Source organism: Heterodontus francisci, chromosome 37 (assembly GCF_036365525.1).
Source record: "Heterodontus francisci isolate sHetFra1 chromosome 37, sHetFra1.hap1, whole genome shotgun sequence".
Lineage (NCBI taxonomy): Eukaryota > Metazoa > Chordata > Chondrichthyes > Heterodontiformes > Heterodontidae > Heterodontus > Heterodontus francisci.
Genome location: NC_090407.1, coordinates 11,485,862 through 11,510,897, shown reverse-complemented (window position 1 = coordinate 11,510,897; position 25,036 = coordinate 11,485,862). Strand labels below are relative to the sequence as shown.

Here is a 25,036-nt window from a genome sequence, read left to right as displayed (position 1 = left end):
TTCCTGCGAACACCTTTGTTTATTCAATGTAAAAACTTGGATATTTATTCTTTAACTGGACTTGGCAGTTGGAGCAGGAAGTCATGTGATGAAACGTCTCAGAATGTGTTCAACCAGAATTGGCAACCCAAACTCTGCTGTTTTTTCCCTGTGAGCCTTTTTCGAATATTTATTCTTCTCCCTTTTAAAACCTATCATGGATTCTCCTTCTCCCATGGTGGCCATTTCATGTCCTGAGAAGCCTCTGCATAATATCATTTCTCCTAACCTCTCTCTTTGTTCGTTTTGAGATGATCTGAAATTCTCCTCTGCCAGTATTTTGATAGGATGAATGCCTGTCGCAAGGTTATTACATTGTCATGACACACAATGCAAAACAGATCAATACAGCCACAAGGTGATTGGAAATGTCATCCAGGTTGCTGTCCATCAGCCCCCACACACCTCACCTTACCACCCTTTAGTTACAGGCAGGTAACACCATGATGTCAATTTGCTTAATAATGCCAACAGAATTATTGTATCAATGATTGCCCCTGTAACTGTCACATCAGCAAAAAGTACAAAAGCAGTGATAGTTTGGAAATCAGAATAAAACGTTTAGGAGAAAGATTTACACAATATACTGGGAAAGGCCACGACTTTCACTACATTTCAATGTTTTTTTCATGCATTTAAAAATTATTCTTACAAGAGGATCTCCTGTTGAATTGGTTGTGGTTCCCATAGCAGTGAGGGGGGCACTAGATGAGGTGGACATTTGGGTGTTCAGGGTATCAGTGAGTGGGTCAATGGGAGGGGAGAAGCAGGAGGAAGGGAGGGACTGGCGCCAGGGCTGGAACATTAGGGTGAGCTTGGGAAGTAGAAAAGACGGAGGGAGGGTGTGAAGCTGAAGCTGCAGCCTGGTGTGTGGCTGAGAGGGTAACTGGGATAGAATAGTTCTGGAGTTCTTTGTGGATGGGAACCTGAAAGGGGCCTGAGCCATGCAGAGTGCATAAAATGCCCAGTGTGAAGCAATGGTGGAAGGAGAGAGGGAAACTATCACGTCAGTTGGAAACATATTGATTTTTTTCCCCCCAACTATGTAGTAGGTCCATGGTGTCTTGTGGCGAGCATGGACCAATCAGCAATTAGAGGTTAACTACAATGCTACACTCATTCAATATTACAGATATAAAGACAAAAGATATTTAATAAGATAGATGTACACTTTGGGTACAGAAAGTGTAATATTGGATACTAATCTTGTGTTGTCGGTCCAGTGATGTGATCCAATGAATAGTTGTTCACAAGATGCATTGTGAAGACTATTTCAGTTCCACAACAGATGGTGTTGCATCGGGGCATCTATCAGTGAATATCTGTGATGTTGTCCATCTCTCAGTCACCAACTGCTGTCTGGAGGCAGTCGAGCAAGCCTGTGATGTAATAAACTTTGCAATGTGGCATCATAAAGTGACGTCAAATGTAAGGAATGCTCCCAGAATCCAATGTCCCCCTTCATGACGTCACTCAGGATTTACTGCATGATGTCACAATTGAGCGGGGTAAGGATCTGCAAAGAAATGTCTTTTCATAACCTACCTTCAGCAAGCCATCTAGAAATAGATATTTGTGGCATTTATCCAAATCTGGTCTGCTTTGGGAATATCTACCGATTCAAAGAAAATTTGCTACATGGTTCAAGATTATGGCCTTGGCTTTCCAGTTCTCCCCCCCCACACCCCCTCCCCGGCTTACATGCACCTGCCTGTATGTGAGCATGATGAGGGAAACACAGCCTCCAACATATTCTTCATGTTTGCCCGTGTGCACGGCTTGCCTTTTAGGCCCTGGTTTTCAGCATTCAATGGGTTGAGGGAGCATCAGGGCTTCAATAGAAGAGGGGCCTCTTCGCCAGTGCACAGATAGGCCTCATCAGCAAAGATAAAAAAATGACATTTCTTCAGGCACCTCAGAGGCTGACTCCATCTACCTCCTGCAGCAAGCCTATCTCCTGTATATAAATTACACCAGAGCCGGAATATAGTTGGGAGTCAGGATGGGAAGTGGGAGGGCATCGCTGGAGTGGGCAGAAGTTGTGCCCTGCTGGACACGGCTCTCAATTGTAAAGCCTAGACCTGTGTTAAATCCTCACATGTTTAATGATCAACAAGCTTGAAGTGTAGTGATAATGCCAGTAATAGCGCACTAAGCAGAAAATAAATCAATCAATATGATCCGCTATAAACTGACATTAACCGAAAACTGTCACTACTGACTCTGTCTCTCTCAAATATAGGTGTTTGCACAGAACCCTGGTACCAACTGTTGTGGGAGCAGCATGGTTAAATGATTAGCCACTGATGGGAAAGGTCTCACTTCCTTTCAGAGAGAGTTGTTATTGTTTGTGTGAAAGACATGTGTGACCTGTTTCTGGATGTCTCAGTAATATTAAATAAAAACTCTGGTTTTTTCAATGGGTTTGGAATCAGTCGCTATTTTCATGAAATGGTGAAGGAGGTTACTTAAAAATAACCTCCCAAACTCATGACCTCCACCACCTCGAAGGATAAGAGCAGCAGGTGCATGAGAACACCATCACCTCCAAGTTCCCCTCCAAGTCACACACCAACCCGACTTGGACATATATCGCCATTCCTTCATCATCACTCGGTCAAAATCCTGCAACCCCCTACCTAACAGCATTGCGGGAATACTTTCACCACACGACCTGTAGTGGTTCAAAAAGGCAGCTCACCACTACCATCTCAAGGGTAAGAGATAAACAAAATGCCATTGGTACAACCTCTGAGAATGTCTTGTACTATACACGGCAAGGTTCCACTTATGAAAGAGTTTGATAGAGTAAATAAGAGGTGGTTTCCCTGGCTGGAGGATCGATAACAAAAGGACATAGATTTAAGAGAATTGGCAAAAGAATTAAGGGGGAGATGAGAATTTTTTAAAGCAGTGATTTGTTATGATCTGGAATGCGCTGCCAGAAAGGGTGGTGAAAACTGGTTCAATAGTAACTTTCAAAAGGGAATTGAGAGACATACATGAAAAGAAGAAATTTACATGGCTATAGGGAAAGAGCAAGGGATTGGGACTAATTGGATAGCATTTTCTCAGATCCAGCACAGACTCAATGCTGTAAGATTCTATGAAGTCTTAATGAGAAAAGGTTGAGGATGTGCAAAAGGAGGAAATCCAGAAGCCATTACTTTCCTGGAGTTATTCAGCTTCTTGGAACAATGGTACAAACGTGATTGAAAGAGGAACTGTGATGGAGAATTTAGACTCGTATTTAAGAATTTTATGTCAGATGCCAAATTTGACCTTTAGTTGTCATACATGCACCAACTCCATTAAAATGATCCAACTGCTGTTCATTCAGCAGCAAGTACTACATACTCATTAAACATCATTTAGATCTTAGTGTGAGAGGTGGAGCAGGGCAAAATGTGATGTATTATTTGCAATTATTTTATTTCACCATTTCTATATAGCCAAAGGTATTACAATTGTTAACACAATGATGACAAATAAAACAACTTCCCAAATTCCAATTACAAATGAACAAATTTATGTACTCTCTTTTCATGCCTCAGGATCTAGGAACATAGAAATGTAGGAACAGGAATAAGCCATTCGGCCCCTCAAGCCTGTTCTGTCAATCATTTAGGTCATGGCTGATCTGCTACCTCAACTCAATTTATCCGCCTTTGACGCATATCCCTTGATAGCCTTACCCAAAAAAGAATCCTACCGATCTCAGCCATGAAAATTTAAATTCTGCGGCATTTAAGGGGAAAGAGAGTTCCAGATTTTCGCTATTTCTTGTGTGAAAAAGACCCTGGTCACAACTGATGACGATAGTAAGGTAATTTTCAATCTCTGATTTCAATGGATAGAAAATCATAGGCAATCCACCCACGTTTCTGTAATTCCTGCTGGCTACAGATTCTGGCAATCCACTGGCATCTTGTCTAAATGGCCCAGTCATCTGTGTTTAAGCTAAAACTTTTAAGAAATGTGAGTGTCAGCTGCACATTTGACTGACCTGATGTTCACATACGTGCCCTTATCAGCAGGGGTCATCGAATGGGGTCCAGGAACAGGAAACCCGACTCTTTTTGTCCTTCATTATTTCCCCAGGTGAGATCAGCTGACTTAGCAAAGACCAGCGAAGCACAAAGTTGCATTAAGTATCACTTCCCTATGTTGGTTATACTATACTATTGGGTGATATTCACCTCCATTATTGTTATATCATGTGACTACCAGGTGGCAGAAGACAAACTAGATGGACATTGAACTTTTTTTTGTCTTGCAATTCCTATGTTCCTATAATCTTCCAAGGATAATGAAGTTACATTGCCAGGTATAGAGGAATCTAGATTACCATCCAGACAGGCCTATTCTACCTTAAATTTCTATTACAATAAACCCTATTGAATATCAGTACAATTTTTATTCATGTTTTAACCACTTTGTGTCAGCTGTTGAAGACACTGACTTGTGCCAGAATATTGGCACTGGCTGCCCACTGATATTTGACCCATTTAGTCATTGTTTATGTGGGAGCTAAGACATTGAGCATTGCCAGGCTATTGATCATAAAGGGGAAGGAAGGGCGGGCATCACAATGGAGTCCAACACTGTCCTCATCGAACATCACCATGTGCACTTTCCAGCAGATGTCATTGGATGTCAACAGGAGCAGGAATCTCATCTGATTTCCATTCCTCCAGAGACTGAGCCTGGATCACTGATGCCAATTGGGTGTCTTTGGCTGTTGATTTGACCGAGATCAGCAAACTAAACTGTGGACTACACCTGGGGTCTTCCTGCTGTGTAAGGCCCAGTTATCACGAGAACCACCTTGGAGGCTCAAGTAATCATTTCCGTTATGGCACTCGGGTAGACTTATTTCCCCATCACAAAATACTTATCATGGCATCATCAGAATTATTGCATAACATTAGATAGAATATACAGCACAGAAATAGGCTATTCGGCCCAACTAATTTGTGCTGATGTTTATACTCCACACGAGTCTCCTCGCATTCCGTCTACCCAACTCAGCCTGTTAGAATATCTTTCTATTCCCTTTTCTCTCATATACTCGTCTATTTTCCTTTTGAAAGCTATTTGTCTCAAATACTTCCTGCAGTAGTGAGTTCCACATTCTAACCACTCTCCGAGTAAAGAAATTACTTCCTTATTTCCCTGCACAAAATCGGCCTTAAATTAATCGGATGGATTGCCTGCAGCTGAATATTGTAATGATCGCATTTAAAGTAAGGGGTGGGAAAAGACTGCCATGCTGAGGTAAAAATGAATAGATGACAACATGAAGGATTTCTTTTTATTCCACAAAATAAGAGGCTGATACAGTCCAATCAAGGATATTTTCTATTGATTTAGAGATGACAATAAACACTAACCTATTTTATTGAACAACTTACGTACTTCAATGAGATCATATTGTCAAGAACGGATTCAACTTGGTGGCTGTCCTTTAAGAAGATGGTAGGAATTTGAAAAAAAATCTTCGTTAACTAGGAGCTGAATTGTCTCCTAACACGTGTAGACTTTACAATTTTCCATTCCTACCACTGCAGACTAGGCCGCATCACCAGATGGTGTCTTGTTCTCTTTGGAGTTCATCTTCATCTCGGATGATTTTGCCACTATCTTTTTGAGGTACTGTGGGTGAAAGGCACTGCTGACCAACAAGGGGCTACTCGCCAAACTTTGGTATTGTTGGGAGCTAGTGTGGGGATTTTTGGCGACTAAAGGTTTTAACTGTGCAGTAATTGACATTTTTTTGAAAGCATTTAAATCTTTTCTGGATTTTAGTTGGTCCTGTTCACCTGAAGAGGCTCCAGCGAGCTGGCAACTTGATAGCAAATTATTCTTCATTGTGCACGAGTTCACTGTTAGTGAGATGGCTGGCAACTTTGTGTATGGCACCAGTGAAACGGTCTTCTGAAGCACTTTCGCTGGAGCAACTACAGGATCTGAAGAAATCACAGGCGTTTGTGTGGGGTTCTTCTCAATGCGTTTTACAGAACCCAAAGTCATGTGGCAAGGTTGCTTAAGAATTGTTGGTGACATGTTGCTTTCTGTCCTCATTGGCATAGACCTTGTAAACTTTTCCTGATGGTAACTGTTGTATAACAGGACAAACTCTTTTTGTGACTGAAGTGGGAAGGCATGCAATCCTTTACTGCATTTTTTGAATATCTCAACTACCACATCTAAGAAGAGAAAAAAAATTGTTCAGTGCAACCATTTCTGAAAGCAATACTCATTTCACGGCTTGAAAACTATCAATGGTTGCCACAAATCTCCTTCTGCAACAACATAATGGACAATAACCATCTTACCAAGAGCTTCGTACACTAATTTAGGGATGATTGTTTTGAGAACCTCACAATGTCTCTGCAAAGATGGATTGGCGTTCATCTCTAGTAACCAAACCTGAAAAACAGATCAAACAAACAACTGTTAATCCATGTATATGCTTTCCATCTTTAGTTTATATGGCATTGGGTGGCGTCATGGGTTGAGTGGTCTTCCACCTCTGGAATCTGAATTCAAATTCAGCTCAGATACATTTCCTACATCTATTGGCTGTAAGGTCTCTACATGAAACTAGTTCTTACAAACTTTATCCATATCCTATTGGTCATTTAATCCCAAAATCCCTCGAAAACTATAGGTTTTGCAGATGGAAAGTGTTAGAAATGGGAAAATGCCACATTGGCATAGTAGAGAGAGGTTTTCTCTAGGGCAGGATGTCGCAACTAATTAATTACTTCTTTGAAATTCAGTCATTGTCAAGTAGGTAATCGCAGCAACAAATGTCATGAATGACTGGTATATTTTTGTGCTGTTGGTTGGGGGAGAAATGTTGACCGGGGGAGTTGCCTGCACTTTGAAGTACTTTGAAGATTCTGGTTAATCTGACACCAGATCGATTGTTACAGCTTCCTTAGTGAAGAGGGGCTTCCAACTACACTAACCATCTGCCGAAGCAAAGTGGTGTTGATGGGGCTACTAACACATGGGCAAAGAGCAGCTCTTGTGCTGTGTGACTTGCTTGATGTCCCTCCTTTGATCCTCCTCTTCTTTTCCCAAACATTCAGATTGAAGGATTCCTGGTTAAAAAAAAATTGGTAATGGGGTTGGGGGGCTGTTGGAGGGGGGAAGGGAGGGGAAGGGAGCAAAGAAATGACAACAATTGGTGCAAAAGCCAATGAAAATCTAAGTGCCAACAGGAAAAGCACAAAAGAAAAATGGTTAAAAAATGGATGATATACACTTAGCATTCAATGACCTCAAGTTTATTTATCACTGAGGAAATATTATTCATGATTTTTCATAATCTTAATACATCAGTTTGCAAACCTTCAGGATTTGCTCAAATTTTAAATAGATAGTAAATAGATGGTACTGAGCTGCTGTGTAATTTACATAACTCTTCATAATTAAAAGCTTAAAGTGTTCTTCTTCATTTCTCTCCTGCTACCTGTTCTATCAGCCCACCCTAAAAATAAAGGTTTCCCTTTAACGATGAACATAAATATTTTTGAAGTAAAAGCAGAAAATGCCAGCAGTTCTGAAGAAAGGTCACTGACCTGACACGGTAACTCTGTTTCTCTCTCCACATTTGCTGCCTGACCTGGTGAGTATTTCCAGCGTTTCCTGTTTTTATTGCAGATTTTCATCATCTGCTGTATTTGGCTTTAATATATATAGTTTTTAGTTAGATTATTTGTGCCTTTCTTAACCACCTCCTTGACCCAAAAAGTCATAGAAGTCATAAAGAGATACAGCACTGAAACAGGCCCTTCGGCCCACCGAGTCTGTGCCAACCATCAACCACCCATTTATACTAATCCTACATTAATCCTGTTTCCCTGTCACATCCCCACCTTCCCTCAATTCTGATACCACCTACCTACACTCGGGGCAATTTACAATGGCCAATTTACCTATCAACCTGCAAGTCTTTGGCACATGGGAGGAAACCGGAGCACCCGGAGGAAACCCACGCAGGTCACAGGGAGAACTTGCAAACTCCGCACAGGCAGTACCCAGAACCGAACCCGGGTTACTGGAGCTGTGAGGCTGCGGTGTTAATCACTGCACCACTGTGCCGCCCTCGCTGGAGCTGTGAGGCTGCGGTGCTAACCACTGTGCTACTGTGCAGCCCGTTTTTAACGTTAGATTATGCATTTTTTAACTAAGAAGCCTTAAGGGCCTTAAGGGGGCACTGCCTTCATGACCGAGTGCTCCATGATGATGACGTAGTGGTAATGTCACGGAACTAGTAATCCAGAGGCCCAGGATAATGCCCTCGGGACATGTGTTCAAGTCCCACCACAGCAGCTGGTGGAATTCAAAGCTAGTCTCAGTAATGGTGCCATGAACTATCATCGATTGTCGTAAAACCCCCATCTGGTTCACTAATGTCCTTTAGGGAAGGAAATCTGCTGTCCTTACCTGTCCTGGTCTACTTGTGACTCCAGACCCACAGCAATGTGGTTGACTTTTAACTGCCCTCTGAAATGGCCTAGCAAGGGCGATTAGGAATGGGCAACAACCCAGGAAAGAATAAAAAAAAAACATATGAACCCTGTTCCCCCTTTGCAGATCAGCCTTCTCTACACCACTGGGCCTGATTGGAATTTCAGGCCCCAAGTGTGATGGTCCTTGAATTGCTGGTTCTTTTCCTCCATGATTAATAGCTTGGTCCGAGAAAGCAGATTCTCATGATTTGTTAGTGTAGGTTAATTATGAGTAATTTCATATTTCCCCACTTCTCTTAAAATTAAAAGAATTCTGGGCCCTATATAGATCCTTTAATTAGTCAATGTACAGATATCATCTTTCTTTGTGCTCTGGGATTACTCACTGTGCACAGTTCATATACCAGTGCCATGAGCAGCAATTTACTGGAAGACAAGCGAGCTCCATTTCCCATTCATTGCCATTCCTTCCCTCCCAATTACATGATGAGAGGATTCATTGTGCAGAGTTTTACATACATTAATGCAATCCAAATAAATCACACCTGGGTGCTGTGTTACATGCTGCCTTCTGTGTGTGTTCAATTAGACTAGGGAATGCTAGGCAACAGGTTTGAAGCTGCCAAAAAGCCAACAAATTATTGTTCCCATTCTTTTCTTTGATGAAGAAACCCTGCATAATAGGGCTGATAGTTGGATTGGTTAAGTGGGAAAATCAGCAAGTAAATAAAACAACGTTAAACAAAGCCATTTCAAACACTCCACTTTGTTTTTTGATGCATTTTTCATGTTACTGACTGACTTCAAATAACATTGTTTTATTCTAATCCTAAGGAAATCTTTTGTTGTTCCAACCCCATGTGGAACATCAGAGTGGAACACACTGTGTGCGACTTCTTGTGTTATAATTTCAGTTTTTTAACATCCCTGAGAGCAAAGATAACCCCTAGCTTCTTTACTCAATTACTAAATACCTCCATACAACTTTCTCTCCTGCCCACTCCGGCTTCACCTCCAACAAGTGCAAAGAGCTCATGAAATTGTACGTCACTATGAACGAGATCATCCTTTCAGCTACCTTTCCTGCATCCCCCATTCCTTACCCACTAAGCCATATCTCCCCCCAGATATCCACACCCTCCCCGCTTTGTCCTAGCCCTGAACCTGCTTCATTCTCTAGTTCTTCTCCTATATTCCTTCATGCCCTCTCTGAGCTTATCCTGTCCATATATACCACCTTCTGCTCCTTCAACCCTATTCCCACTATACTGCTGACCACCCAGCATCCCTTCCTGGCCCTCATGCTAGTTGTCATTGTAAATGGTTTCCTCTCCTCAGGTACGGATCTGTTCCCTTTTGGAACTGCCAATATCACCTTCTCCTAAAAAAATTCACGCTCAACTCTCTGTCCTTGCAAACGACCACCCCATCCCCAATTGCCCTTGTTGTTGCCTCATGCCCATCTTTCTTGCAACTCCATGTTTGAACCTTTCCCATCAGGTTTCCATCCTATCTACAGCATTGCAACAGTCTGAACCAAACTCACAAAATGACACCTTCTGTGACCGTGACCATGGTGCATGATCACTTCCCATCCTTCCCGACTGCTCTGCAGTTGACAGCATCTCCAACACCTTTCTTCTGTTCTCGAGCTCAATGGGATTGCCATCACTTGGTTCCATCCTTACCTTTCTGATCATAGCATCTCCAGCAATGGCTTCTCTTTCTGTGACCATGCAGTTACCTCCAAGTCTCCAAGAATTTATCTTTGGCCCTCCCTTAGTGACATTATCTGCAGACATGGTGTACACTGATGGCATCCTGCTCTACATCTTCACCACCTCTGTCCCCTTGCCATTGAATTCATCTCCCTCTATTGATTCAGGCTGAAACTGACTGTGAAAAACCTCAGTGTCACATTTTTCCCTGAGCTGAACTTCCACCTTCATTATATTGCCCACCTCCGCCCCTGTCTCAGTCCATCTGCTGGTGAGAACTCATCTATGCCTGTCACCTCCAGACGCAACTACTCCAATGCCCCATGGCCAGGCATACACACCAGGAAACTCCTCTGCACGCCTTTGAATAGTACCATGGGATATTTTATATCCAGCTGAAAGGTCTGACAGGCCCTCGGTTTAACTTCTCACCTGCAAGGTGGCCCCTTCCACAGTGTAACACACCTTTAGTACTGCATTAAACAGTCAGTCTAGATTATGTGTTCAAATCTCTGGTGTGAGTTTTGAAACCACAGCCTTCTAGGATAGCAAGATTGTCACCAACTATACTAAGGCTGATGTTAAGAAGTTAATTTACTCTTACAAAATTCAGCATTCCCCATCTGCTCCCAGGAACAGCCAATCAGACCCTATCTGATCAACTTAGTCAAGCCTTAACCCTGTAATTTCAGATCTCATTACCTGATATTTATTCATTTACTTTAGGAGGAGTAATTCCACAAAGAATCAATTTTGTTTGCACGTTTAGTAGAATCTAGAGGGGAAAAAAACTCTTCTCCATCTTCTCAAGGATGTTAATTTTGAACCTTTAGTTTTACATTTAGAGTCAAATTACCTGTTTACACCCAGAACAGTTTTTGACTCTCTCAGTATTTAAATATTGGATCATCTCGATATTCTTTTGTCTAATGGGCGGACAAAGTTCATTTTGTAAAGATTTTTCTCATGACTGACTGGGTCACAAAAAGCACCAATAAAGCACCTACATAGAGCTGCCACCGGGCATCAGGTTTTTGAACTGATGGACTAAAGTGGCCCTCTATAACACGCGGTCAATCCACTTACACTCATAATGAACAACACTGTATAGTGGAAGAGAATGAAAATTACAATTACCTTGAAGTTTTGATCAACCATAAAGTCACAGCCCAGGAGGTTGAAGTAGCCCAGTTTGCATTCCAGCTTACCCTTGACAGCGAAGAAACATTGTACCATGATTTTCTGCATTCTTTTCTGCACGGAAATTATGAAGCTCTTAATTACACGAGTTAATCTTTTTTAACCCATGCGGACTATAACTCACATTTTCATCCAAGAGTGTACTCATATGTACCTCTGTTTCTCATCTACCCCCATTCCATCCCCTTCCTGGAATCCCCATCCATCTCTGAGTCAGCAGGTTGTGCATTCAAGCCCCACTCCAGAGACTTGAGCACATAATCCACTGTGGACACTCCAGTGCAGTACAGGTAGAGTACTGCACTGTCAGCAGTGCCATCTTTTTGGATGAGATACTGTACAAAGGCCCCATCTGCCCTCTCAAGTGCACTCAAAAAGATCCCATGGCATTATTGCAGAGAAGAACAGGGGAGTTCTCCTTGGTGCCTCAGCCAATAATTATCACTCAATCAACGTCACTAAAGAAGATTATCTGGTTTATTATCACATTGCTGTTTGTAAGAGCCCACTGCATGCAAATTGGCTGTTGCATTTCCTAAATTATAACGTTGACAATCTTGCTCCTCCTGTGGCCTTGTCCACTTCATTGGGGGTAATATTGGCTGAAGTCAGTTCAATTTTTTTTCTCAGGCATTGGCGAACAGAACAACATTAAAATCTTCTCCCTCAGCTGAATCTGAACCCTGACCGTCAGAGGTAAACAGCCAATGGTAACAACATCTAAATGTTTAGTCGTCCTCAGTTTTTACATGTCTAATTGATATTTGACATTACAACGATATATCAATTAACTGCAAGCCCTTGCTTGGAACTTAGCTGCAAAACACTGCTGAACTACATCATCATAAGCTTGGAAGGCAATTCCTATTGCAAAGAAACTTCCCACTGAAGAGTGTCTAATTTGCTAGCAGACTGATAAAGACCAATAGAAGAAAATTAGATTTATAGTGGCCACTTAAGTACTAGTTTGCACCAGTCAGGGACCTCTGCCATTGATCACACCAAAATATGTAGGGTCAGGGAACATCCTCTGACTTACATCTAAATTGTGGGCATCCATATCACTGGGAGGATGTCTCGATACTTCACTGCCTTCCAATTTGCCATGTAACATGCCAGCTCCGGAGGGGATGAGCATAGGATCCAATTCTAGAAACATTAACTTTGCCCAGCAGCTGAATTCATTGAGGGTGATTTTTCACTGAGGGTCCAGACCACAGTCCAAGCCTGGACCTACTAGTGGGGCTGACCATTACCAGTGGGCGGGCCATTATGACCGCCAATCCTCACTTGGGTCCATTTGAGATCTGACAATCCTGGGTCCTGGCCTCACTTCTATTATGCTTCTGCTGAGGGAATGGTGGAAAGTTCTCCGGTCCATATAGTTTAAATTAATCAGAAATAATATTGCAGAAAATAACCAACCTGAATGAAAGCACAACATTACCACAAAAACAGTACCTCACTCCTTTGATTCTAACATGACTGAGTCCCATTAATTAGAGCCTGGGTGAAAGCCGCAGCACAAACGTACCGTAAAAACAGTGAAGACCCAGTCCTTCGGAAGAGCCATTGCTTCCATGTACTTCTCATTAATATAGTCATTCAAGTGCTCCATGGACCAGATTGTGTCCTCCTTCATCTCATGGTACAGGGGGTTCTTTTTCTGTATGAACTGTGGGTAAGAAAGTGCAAAGCTGCAAATAGTGGAATAAAACTCCATCTCCCGATGGTTGGGGGAGGGGATCAGGTGGAATGGCACCAACCTCCTGAGATCACAGGAAGGGCCCGATTAAATGCAAGGCGAATAGTTCGGAGAAAGAGCAACTAACTCATCCTGTGCCTGTGGTTGCTGAATTGCACTGAATATGCTGCATGTGGTGAAAATGTACAAACCCCACACTTCAACTTGGGCTGCACTTCTGGCCAACAGTGACTTTTGCCCAGCACCGTGGATACTCCCCAGCAATTGAGAAGATTGAGGGTCAGTGGTGGTGCAAGGGAGCTTGGATTGTGGTGGATATCGCAGGAGGGTGGGGGAGAGATTGCAGGGGGCGGTAAATGTGGAGGGAGGGGGGAAAGAACATGGGTGGGGGGAGGTGGTGAAGATGGGGAGAGATCATGGGGAAGAGCTGGCAAGGGAAGAGATCACGGTGGACAGATTGTGGGGGAGAGATCGGGAGGGAAAAGATTGCATGGGAGTGATTGCGGTGGGGAGAGATCGTGAGAGGGACAGATAGCGGGGGAGAGATCATAGGAGGGAGAGAAATTGGATCACGAGGAGGGAGGCAGTCAGCAGCAGGTTAGCTTGGGAGGCCGGGAGGAAGCAGTACTGCTCCATCTGGCCCACAAACACTGGTGGAAAATCATGTACTGCTGGATCTAACAGCTCCCACTTCCCTCTAGCTGAGGTCCGAGACACCCATGCTGGAGGCTATGACAAAACCTGAGGCAAGGGACCTGATTTAATTATTCTCATTACTGACCTGCTTCTCCAAAGCGGGTTACTCAGTGACGCCAAGCCCACCCTGGCTAAACTGGGAGAAGCGTGCTAGCGATGGTCTGAGGCCGTGTTTCCTATTTTTAACAATTTAACCCCCCCCCCATCCTGTACTGCTTATCCTGGCGAGGGCGGGGACCGGGGTGGTTAAAATTCACCCTATTGTGATCTTAACAAATAATGCTCTTTGAACACTTTCATTTATTAGTTATAAAAATATTGAACTTGGGACGAAAGACTGTTTGACTGGCAGTCCAGACTCATCCAATTGGCGAATGAAGAGTCTATTTGCTTTCCAATTGGCTGGGGAGGGCAGTGCAATGTGAGGATGAACATGTCGGGCGACCAATGGCGGAGCGTGGGGGTAGGATGGTGGGAGATGGGAGACCATGTGATAACTTCTCCAGGAATTATTACCAGTTAGGTGCTTGATGGCTGGCACAGACACGATGGGCCGAAGGGCCTGTTTCTGTGCTGTATAACTCTATGACTCTAATATACCCAACCAGAGTTCATGCTGAAAGAGCAACTAATTCACGTCATGCATCATATAATGCTTTATGCCTTGCAGTTTTAGATGGTTAAACTGTGGGCACTTGTGAATCCCGCAGCCTCAGTATGCTAGATTAAGTAAATGAGCTGAGTTCCCCAGGTGGACAGAAACTCAGTCTATGTAAAGCAAATCTTTATGCACGTCTCAGTATTTGGATTGGAAGCTCTTAATTGCTATGGGTTTCCATGTGTCTCCTAATTCTCTATCCACTTACTTCAACCCACAGCTTGGCAGAATTTACTGTTGCCTTGACCCCAATCTTTGCAACTCTCTCCCAAAGTACCTATGTGGCAAACCCCATCCCTGCCTGTTGTCCAGGCACCAGTTCTTTCACTCCACCATTGGCTGCTATGCCTTCAGCTATCTAGGTCCTAAACTCTGGAATTCCTTCCCCAAACCTCATCACCTCTCCACCTCTCTCTCCTCCTTTAAGACACTCCTTAAAACCAACTTCTTTGACCAAGACTTTTGGTCATCTGTCCTACTATCTCCTTAGGTGGCTCGGTGTCAAATTGTTTTGTTTGATAACACTCCTGTGAAGCAACTTAGGATGTGTTGCTATGCCAATGGTGCTATATAAATACAAGATGTTACTGATAAACGTTTGCTTCATTCAGTCCTCAGTGACTTGTAATTTTGCTTCCTTCAAACTTCTGCTCTTTTCATCTCGGTGAGAGATGTCAATGCTGGCGAATTAAACAATTGTGTACTTTTTAAACATCCAATGCAAGCATCAGTAACTGTAAGGATCATGTATACCTGAGGTGAGATTCAAAGTACAGTTCCTCAACTCTGCCCGAACATGCCTGAATCCTGTGCCTTAAGGGATTGGCATTCTGACAGCTTTTATATTGGAATATTTGTACAGATGCAGACTTATCTTTAGAAACTGCATAAATCATGAAAAAGTAGTAATCTTCACGGGTAAAATACAAAAAGATCGATTCACAATATGAAGAAATGGGTGAGGTGCAAACTTTTGGAAAAGATTGTCAACAGCTGCTATGGTGGGTATTTTTAGCCCCCCTCTCAGGGGTTGTTGGGTAATTTACACAATGCTAATGAACACCTGCCTTGAATTCAGCTGAGAAGCCTGGTCTCGTCTAGGCAGATAAAATCCCCTGTGCACTGCCTAACCACACGAAAAAACAAGAAACATCAAGCTCCTGTGATTTTTTTTCCATGGAATAATGAAGTTCTGTAAATGGAGATTAGCCTCCACTCATCATCTGTCCACAATAGCATGACGGAGATTGTGAACTCAACATATAAAGAAATCGGGACAGCAAACCCCAAATTGCAGTTTCATTAACAAGATCCCTGTGATAAATATGATGTATTTTTCTATAGATTTCGTTTGGTGTCTGCCTCTTTAAGACAGTCATTGTGCGTGGGGGACACCAAAGTCAGTTTCTTGCACAAAGCCTATAGCCATAGAGTATTGTGAAGTTTTCTGTCTTTGTCTCAATGGTAACAGTTTTAAGATGGAGTCTAACGCGAGTTGCAAATGTACAGATTTTGTGATTGATCCTGTTTGTACAGGAGTGGCAATTTAAAAAAAAATCTGAGTGGAAAATTCAAAAATCCAGAAAGTGATGTTAATTCTTGTTTGGTGGACATGAGAAAGACTTTTCTGTTCAAATTGGAGCAATTAAAAAACCTCATGAGGTGCAGTGACTGGAGATCCCAAAATCGGAACCTTTTCAAATCTTGAAGAAGAAAACGAGGCTGTTTTAAATTTTTAGAAGAGCCCAGGGAAGTACTAGACCTTTAACAATCTCTTCTGGAGGATTAATTTAGTTCTTTGAATTACAATCTTTTATTATTTTGTTGAATTTAGGAGTTAGGTAAAAGTCTTTAACACAGTAAAATGACCCAAAGTGTTTTAGAGGAACATAATCAAACAAGATCTGACACCAGCCACATAAAGAGATATTAGGACAAGTGGCCAAAGCTTGATTGGTCAAACAGGTAAATTTTAAGAAGTGTCTTAGGGGAGGAGAGAGAGAGCGATAGTTCACAATGTGAGTTCACATTGCCCATGTGTTTGTGTGACCAGCACGCGACGAGCAGAATTTCGTTAACCAGTCGCGGGTCCTGGCAGCGGACACGGAAGTGGGCACCGTCACTACCCGTCAGGCGTGCGGCCGGCCCACCACGACCGCGCAGCGGGCAGCCAATTATCATAATGGAGGCTTGGAGTCTGGCCAATCGCATGCCAGGGGCAGGTGACAAGGTGCCAATGACGTCATCAGTGGAGGCAACGCAGGTTTTGATGCCATCTTTAAAACGCTGCCAGTCCTGGTTAAACTGCTGCTTTACTTACTGACTTTGATGCTGCTTTGCATTTGATGAGGTTTTGCCATTGCTGTTGCTGTGCTGCAGACCCGCTGCCTGGAGTCTCTCTGCTGCTGAATACTGTACTGCAGACCCCCTGCCTGGAGTCCCTCTGCTGCTGTTGTGCTGCAGACCCGCTGCCTGGAGTCCCCCTGCTGCTGTTGTGCTGCAGACCCGCTGCCTGGAGTCTCTCTGCTGCTGAATACTGTACTGCAGACCCCCTGCCTGGAGTCCCTCTGCTGCTGTTGCTGTACTGCAGACCCCCTGCCTGGAGTCCCTCTGCTGCTGTTGCTGTACTGCAGACCCCCTGCCTGGAGTCTCTCTGCTGCTGAATACTGTACTGCAGACCCCCTGCCTGGAGTCCCTCTGCTGCTGAATACTGTACTGCAGACCCCCTGCCTGGAGTCTCTCTGCTGCTGATTACTGTACTGCAGACCCCCTGCCTGGAGTCCCTCTGCTGCTGAATACTGTACTGCAGACCCCCTGCCTGGAGTCTCTCTGCTGCTGAATACTGTACTGCAGACCCCCTGCCTGGAGTCTCTCTGCTGCTGACCTGCTGTACTGCAGACCCCCTGCCTGGAGTCCCTCTGCTGCTGAATACTGTACTGCAGACCCCCTGCCTGGAGTCCCTCTGCTGCTGAATACTGTACTGCAGACCCCCTGCCCGGAGTCCCTCTGCTGCTGTTGCTGTACTGCAGACCCGCTGCCTGGAGTCCCTCTGCTGCTGTTGTGCTGCAGACCCCCTGCCTGGAGTCTCTCTGCTGCTGACCTGCTGTACTGCAGACCCCCTGCCCGGAGTCCCTCTGCTGCTGTTGCTGTACTGCAGACCCCCTGCCTGGAGTCCCTCTGCTGCTGACCTGCTGTGCTGCAGACCCCCTGCCTGGAGTCTCTCTGCTGCTGTTGTGCTGCAGACCCCCTGCCTGGAGTCTCTCTGCTGCTGTTGTGCTGCAGACCCCCTGTCTGGAGTCCCTCTGCTGCTGATCTGCTGTGCTGCAGACCATGGACTCAGAAGTCTAGGACCACTCCAGAAACCAAGAAGGGCCATGTCTAGCGCAAGATACCAGGTGGCCCCATGGTTCAGTGCTGTCTCCTCCAGGCTGCAAGGGAAATGCAGGAGGTCCTCTTCCCCAGCAATGGCAAGAGTCCTCCCGCCTGACCAAGCAAGCCTGGATGGAAATAGCTGAGGAGGTTAACAGCCATGGGGTCACCCATCATAAGTGGGTCCAATGCCACAAGGGGGTCAACAACCTCCTTCTGCCAAGGTGACTGCTCCATAACTCTTTCCTTTTTGGGGATTGCAAGTGGCTATGCAGGAGAATGCAGGACATGGGGAGGGAGGCACTAAACTGCACTGGTAGAGGGAATTAGGTTTCTCCTCATCTTGACAGATATTGGCTGCATTTCGGCCACAGGTCACCTTCTTTCACAGCTCACCCCTATTAACTCCCCTGAGAGAAAGTGGCAGCATGAGCTATATGTGATACCCCAATAGGGGACAAAGGGCTGACACTAGCAGAACTGTCATGATAATCTCTCTGCGGAGTTTAACGATCTCCATCTTTCCACTGGCATGACAAGAGGGGCCACAACAGGAGGGAGGCAGCCCTTACAGGCGGAGGAATCCCAGAACTCCGGCCTCTCTCCACAGCTGAGGAAGAGACATTCGTAGCCAAGTCCTCAATGGGTAGCCCTTGTCCACGAGAATCCATCCCTGAAGGTGAGCAGGGGATTTGAAAAGCTGTGGCACCTGGTACTGTCGAAATATGTAAGCGTCATGACTGCTTCCCGGGAAGCAGGCACACATCTGCAGCAAACGTTTCGGTGGTCACAGACCAGTTGAACGTTGATTGAATGGAAGCTTTTTCTGTTGATGAAGGCAGCTGTCTGGTCTGTTGGAGCCTTGGTGGCCACATGTGTGCAATCTAACACACCTTGCACCCAGGGAAATCCAGCGATGGCCCTCAATCCAATAGCCCTCTTGGCTTGACTGTCAGCACTGGTCTGGTAGCGCACATAGTCATCGGCCATTGTCATCTCCTTAATGCAGCGATGGGCTGCTGCCTATGAGACCCCACACATGTCCCCACTGGATCCTTGGAATGATCCAGCCACACAAAAGTTTAGTGTCACTGTGATCTTCAAGGCCACTGGCATAGGGTGACCTCCAAATCCCATAATTCGCAATTCATCCTGCAGCAGGGCACATAAATTGGTGACGGCCTCTCTGGAGAGGCATAGTCTCTTCTGGGAATGCCGCTTGGACATTTGGAGGTAGCTGAGTCAGTCCGGTACACTCTCTAGCACAGGTAGGCCCTTCGTGGCTTGGCCAGCTGCTGCTACTCTCATTGTGGAGCTTCACAGGCAGGAGGCAGGGAATCATACCATGGAGGTGAAAAAATAAAGGGTGTATGAGGCCCACGTCAGGTGCCTGATGGGCTTACAGAATACTGTTGATGCAGAGACGATCCTGCCCTGTGAACTGAGCTTTTGCAACTTCTCTCGGCAGACTCCCTGATGGTCCTCAGTGCCCAGCCTTGCTGATGCCCATCCCTCTCATCCAGCAGAATGGGCAACCAAACATCTCACCCAACAGTTTGGTAACCCGATAAAGCCACACAAAACCAAGGACCCCCCCCCCCCTTGCAGAGACCCCCAAACACCAACCCCCCCCCCCTTTGTAGAGACCCCGAGATCGCAACCCCCTGCCCCCCACTTATAGAGACCCCCAGACCCCGACACTGCAGTCCGAGAATGGTCTCCGTACCTTCCTGTTTCCCCATGCAGCAATGTTCATGGCTGCCTTGGTCCCAGAGGCTTTTAACGGTCGTGAACCTGAAGGCACATGAGTGTCACCCGCTGTCCACTAAATCACAAGCCCACCATTAAATCGATGTGAATTAGATGCAAATACATTACAATCAACTGCTCAGCAATTTAAAATAGATTCCCATCGCATCAGAGTGGCAATGCTGTCTTGGTGCTTTCCTGCCGCTGACTAAATCCAGAACCGACGTCACAAAGCCAGATTTCCAGGCGGACACTTCTGATGCAATTCTCCATCCCTCCAGGACACCATTCCCACTTCAAACGGTCACACAAAATCCTGCCAAATGAGTTAAAACAGCTTTCAGTTCTGCCGAACAGGGATTCTTTTCAAAGCAGGACTTAGGCAAGGTTGAGGGTCTGAAGGAAGGTCACTCATCTATGTCTTAAGGGTCTGGACATGTTGCTTGGTCATTGTTCATAGTAATAACGTGATTGAAGAGCTTAAGTGAACCATATAACCATCGTAACAGAATCATTTGGAGAGATTGAGGTCCGAAGTGTATCTTCTTGACTCCACATTGTATATATGAAGCCTGTGTTGTGTGTCTTTTGATCTATTATGATTTAGTGTTAGTATGCCTGGACGTAGAGATAAAAAGGTTGAATTGGTATAAGGGTTTTGCAAAAACCACTGTTTGCTGTAGTTATGCTGGAATTGTGAATTGTGGTACCTGAGTTCTTATAGTGAATCGTGAACTTAATAATAATCATATAAACGTGCTGGAATTGTGTGATATGATTTGCCTGAATATTCATGTAGTATTGTGTAGTGGGACCTTATTAAAGAAAATGACCTGATTCTGTGGTTGTTACAACTGATGTCTCTGTTTAAAGTTGTAATGAGTTCTTTTATGTTGTCTGATGCAACATAAATGAGATGCATGGAGTCCAGATGGTTGAAGATCTCTAACAGGTTTATTACAGCTAAACTACTATATAGTACAGAGCTAACTATTTACAGAACCTTACTCTGGGTGTTCCAGTTGCAGAGTGACTCTGGCTTGGAGTCACATGACTATGTCCTGGTACTTAGCTCATTAGCATACTAGGATCTTAAAGGGACATCATTCTTAAAGGCAATCATACAACATCCCCCTTCTTTCCAAAGATATGTCTCGTATGCTACAAGTAAAAACACATAAAATTAGATTACATCAAAATTATTTGTACAGGATTGAGCTTATAAAATTTACAGGTACAAGGACAGGGTTTGCGAAATTCATAAGCACAGAGGCTGAAAAGTCCATATATAGTCTTGGTAGTTTTACAACTCTTGCTCAGGGGATCTGCGTCTCATCTGTTGCAGTTTTTTCTGAAGTTTTTTCCTCTCTGCATTCAGTTTCTGTTGCTCTGCCTTCAGCCTGCTAACATACTCTGTTGCTTTTCAGGCCTTGATATTCTTGGAAAGTTCCAGCACCTCATCTCAAAGAGTCAACAGACAATGCTTCAACTCCTCTGTCTCTTCAGGACATTGCATGTCCTTCGCCTCTCCTCATCCTCTATCTGAAGGCCTGGGGCTCAAGGTCGAGGACTTGTTGCAGGAGGAGTACTTGATCTCATGGAAGTACCTGTCCGTTCTGGCTTGATGTGGTGCTGGCAGTTCTCTAGAGAGCAGAAGTGAAGGCGTGGCATAGTTGTGCTGTTGCAGGGTTTCCAGACTGCACCGTTTGATGCTGGCCAAACTCTGTGAATGGGTTCCAATCCTTAGAGATTTCCCCTTGGCAATGCTCCCCACTGCCAGCCTTTGCTTCTCAGTAGTGACAATGTCAATCTCTTCTTCTGAGTTGCTGGAGCAGAGGAAACACTGTCTGTTGACAAAGAACTTTCATCATCTGAGTTAGGATCTTCACTCTCTTGGTGTGGTGCCTCTGGGATGGGACTGATACTTTTCCAGACCAGAACCACTGAGATCCTGGAGGAACTGTGACTCAATGCAGGTACCCTTGGTCTCTTCTGCTGTAATTGGTACCTTGGTGACCTCGTGGATGATTATGATATTGTGGTCCTTACACGCTGGTAGTCCTGCCACTGCGGTCCGCTCCTGTCTACCAGGTAGAATGTTTGTGGTTTCCATGCTGACTTGCCACAGCTGCATTGTATTGTTAGTGTGCCACTGCAAGGGATCCGGGACCCATTGTATGCGGATAACTTGTCAGTTGTCAGTTGTATTGTTGATTTCCAATGACTCCGGTACATATCTTTGAGCATTCGCACTGGAAGGATATTTGCACTAGCGCCAGTGTCAATCTTAATCCTGAGTATATGTTTGCCAGCTTTCTTTGGGCACATGATGTTAATAGTGGCAAAAGCTTCCAGTTGTTTGATTTCATCAAAGGTTATAACCTTTGACATTTCTAATATTTGCTCATTCCGAAGAAGGGTCACTGACCCGAAATGTTAACTCTGCTTCTCTTTCCACAGATGCTGCCAGACCTGCTGAGTGGTTCCAGCATTTCTTGTTTTTATTTCACAATGTGGAATGCCTGTTTGTCCTCTGACTGAGACTTACTCCTCTCTGAGTCTTGTCTCAGGCCTATTTCGCAGTGGACTCCATGTATTGGCTTGCTGCTGTTTCCCTGTTGCTGTGCCTGTCTTCTGTTTGTCTGTGCCCTTCTACGGCTTCTGGCTGCATCTTTGGAGACAGATTTCTTGCATAGGCAGGCCCAGTGTCCTTTTGCACCACACACCTTTCACAGGTCACGAAATGCAGGGCAATTTCGCCATGAGTGGGACTGATCGCACTTACCACACAGCTTGCTTGCTCTTTTCGACCTGGTTATGGTGCCTGTACTGTTGGTTGCACCTAGTGCTTGCAGGTGCTGTTGTCCAGCTACAATGGCTTTGTATTTCCTACCATCTTCCAGCAGTGCGTCAGTGCTGTGACCTTTTTCCCCAAGAGGGGAAATGCTTTCTGAAACACTTCAATGGGTGTTGATATAATCACCAGCTCCATAATTTGGTCCGACAGCTTAGTTTCTGAGAAGTTGCATTTGTTGCCCTTACTACAGCATCTACTGATGAATTGATCTATTGATTCCTGTGGTTGTTGTCTGTAGGACATCAATTCCAGGTGGTGAATTCAAAAATTCATTCTTAGTTGGAGCTGATCATCTAGCACTTTCCATATCTTTGAGGGTTATTTCTGGTCCTCTTCAGATAAGTCAGAGGTATTGATTCTATGTAATCCCTCATTTCCAACTGCTATTAGTATTTTCACAGCCTGTTTTACTGGTTCTACAATTACTTGGTCTGTGAAGCATAACTGCATTCTTTGTTTGAAAAGTTGGAACTCGGATAGGATATCCACGGTCTTCCAGTTCATGCTGGGAAATTTGGTATCCATATTTATGCTGTTCTTTTGCTTTAAAACTTGCTTTAAGACTTGTTATATTAATCTGTACTGTTTCCCCTTTAAGCAACTCTCTGTTATTTATATTAGCTGCTTTGATTGACAGGAGCAGGTGTTTGCTAGTGTTGTGTGTTTATCTTGCTCCCAAGACTTAAGAATGTTCTGTTTACACAGCTGTTCAATGGGCAGTTCAATGGGCTTTTTTGAGGTTTTTTATGTTCTTCACACTCCAGTGGTTTTAATTTTTTTTTACTGTGGCCTCGTGAATGTCCCTTTAAGATTCTAGTATGCTTATTCACGCTTGAGTAGTTTAAAGGTTTTTTGAAAACTTTAGCTGCGTGGTTGAAATCTCTGCACTGATCTGGGTTTTCATGTGTTTTTTCTAATGGACGCCTCCTATAATGGTGCCAACGTCGATCAGCTCGGGAAAGGAGTCAGGTCTTACCGGTTCTTTTCTACACGGAGCTTTTGAAAAAAAAAGATCTTTTGAAGGACTTCATAGCTTTTTTTCTAAAGTACTATCTCTCGCCTGTCGGCACAATGACTCACCCGATTTACTAGCTGCCTGACGTTCTGTGCTCTGTCTTCTACAGCTTGAGGTAAATTCTGTTTTCACTGTTTGAGCCAGTATTTTTCTTGAACTTTCTCTCTACTGGCTGTAGGAAAGGTTGTTTTCAAAACTGTTTTAACCATGGTGTTCAACCTCAGACTTTATCTTCTCACCACGCCTGCCACCATATAATGAGTTCTTTTATGTTATTTGATGCAACATAAATGAGATGGTGGAGTCCAGTTGGTTGAAGATCTCTAACAGGTTTATTACAGCTAAGCTATTATACAGTACAGAGCTAACTATTTACAGAACCTTACTCTGGGTGTTCCAGTTGCAGAGTGATTTGGACATGGAGTCACATGACTACATCCTGGTACTTAGTTCATTAGCGTACTAGGATCTTAAAGGGACATCACTCTTAAAGGCAATCATACAACAAAAGTAACAAAACAAAATGGAACAGGAAAGCAGTCCAAAACCCGAACTTTACCTAAATCTCAGGGAAGAGGGAGTTTGCTGTCAAAGGTTTGGGGAATTGGAACTCACCCATGAGTGATGTAAGATATGACAGCTAATAACCTAAGGTAAGAAGACTTCAAAAAGACCCAAAAACATAAAAAATGAATTTAACATTATCATTTTATTTCATGACCCTCTAATATTTTTGGCTCATAAATTCTGACAATTGTAAGGGAAACTTTCCCTACATTTAACTTACCTGATTAGTTAGGTGACCTGTCAGATCATCAGAATATGGATCATATTTGTTGCATGTCAATTTGACGTAACCATGGCAAAAGAAGACCATATAAGGAGAGGTGCAGGCGATCAGGAGGTAGGAGCGGACATCAAACTTTCTACCTTCCAGAAGCAGAGGTTTGTGTAGGTATCTGTTTGAGTAAAAGCGCAGGCATTGTAGCATGATCCTACAGATAAGTTTGTAGAGTATCAGACAGATATTTCATTTCCAGTGCCTCCATCTGGACCATTTCCTCTCTCCATTTGTGGGCTAATTTGCTGAATGTTTCAGGGAGAGAATATTTCCCAGTGGAAGCAAATCCCAGGAAATCGCAGGCACAAAGCCCCATGATTTTCCATGGGTATATAGTTCCGACTGAGCCTACAATTACCAATGGGAATGTGCCTTCATAAAATCAATCTTGGAAAATGTTCTTTCTGTTTCTGACATAAATGCATCTCAAAACTCCAAAAAATATGGAAACAATGAAACCATCTGCTTTTGTCTCTTCAGGGGAAGTGTTTCTACTGTTTGCTGCATAAATATGCTCTTTACACTTGTGTTTACGGTATCACTGTATATAGAGAACTCTTATTAAGCTGCTGAAGACAAACATGTCTTTATCAAACACTGGTTAAGTCTCAGCTGGAGTATTCTGTTTAATTCACTTTAGGAAGGATGTTGAGGCCTTGGAGAAGATGCAGTTGCAGAGATTTCTTAAGGTGGTACGAGGGAT

General features: G+C 44.0%; 1 protein-coding gene across 1 annotated transcript in view; it reads right to left on the bottom strand.

Annotated features, from left to right (window-relative positions):
- Window positions 1–5,379: 5,379 nt before the first annotated feature.
- LOC137352007 (protein polyglycylase TTLL10-like) overlaps window positions 5,380–25,036 on the bottom strand; it is a 34,868-nt gene continuing 15,211 nt past the window's right edge. Inside the window, exons 7-11 of the mRNA XM_068016985.1 lie at window positions 24,280–24,451; window positions 12,978–13,118; window positions 11,381–11,497; window positions 6,378–6,471; window positions 5,380–6,248 (exon numbers count right to left, since the gene is read on the bottom strand). Coding sequence (XP_067873086.1) covers window positions 5,611–6,248; window positions 6,378–6,471; window positions 11,381–11,497; window positions 12,978–13,118; window positions 24,280–24,451 — 1,162 coding nt within the window. The 3' untranslated portion in view covers window positions 5,380–5,610. The remainder of the gene's footprint in view (window positions 6,249–6,377; window positions 6,472–11,380; window positions 11,498–12,977; window positions 13,119–24,279; window positions 24,452–25,036) is intronic.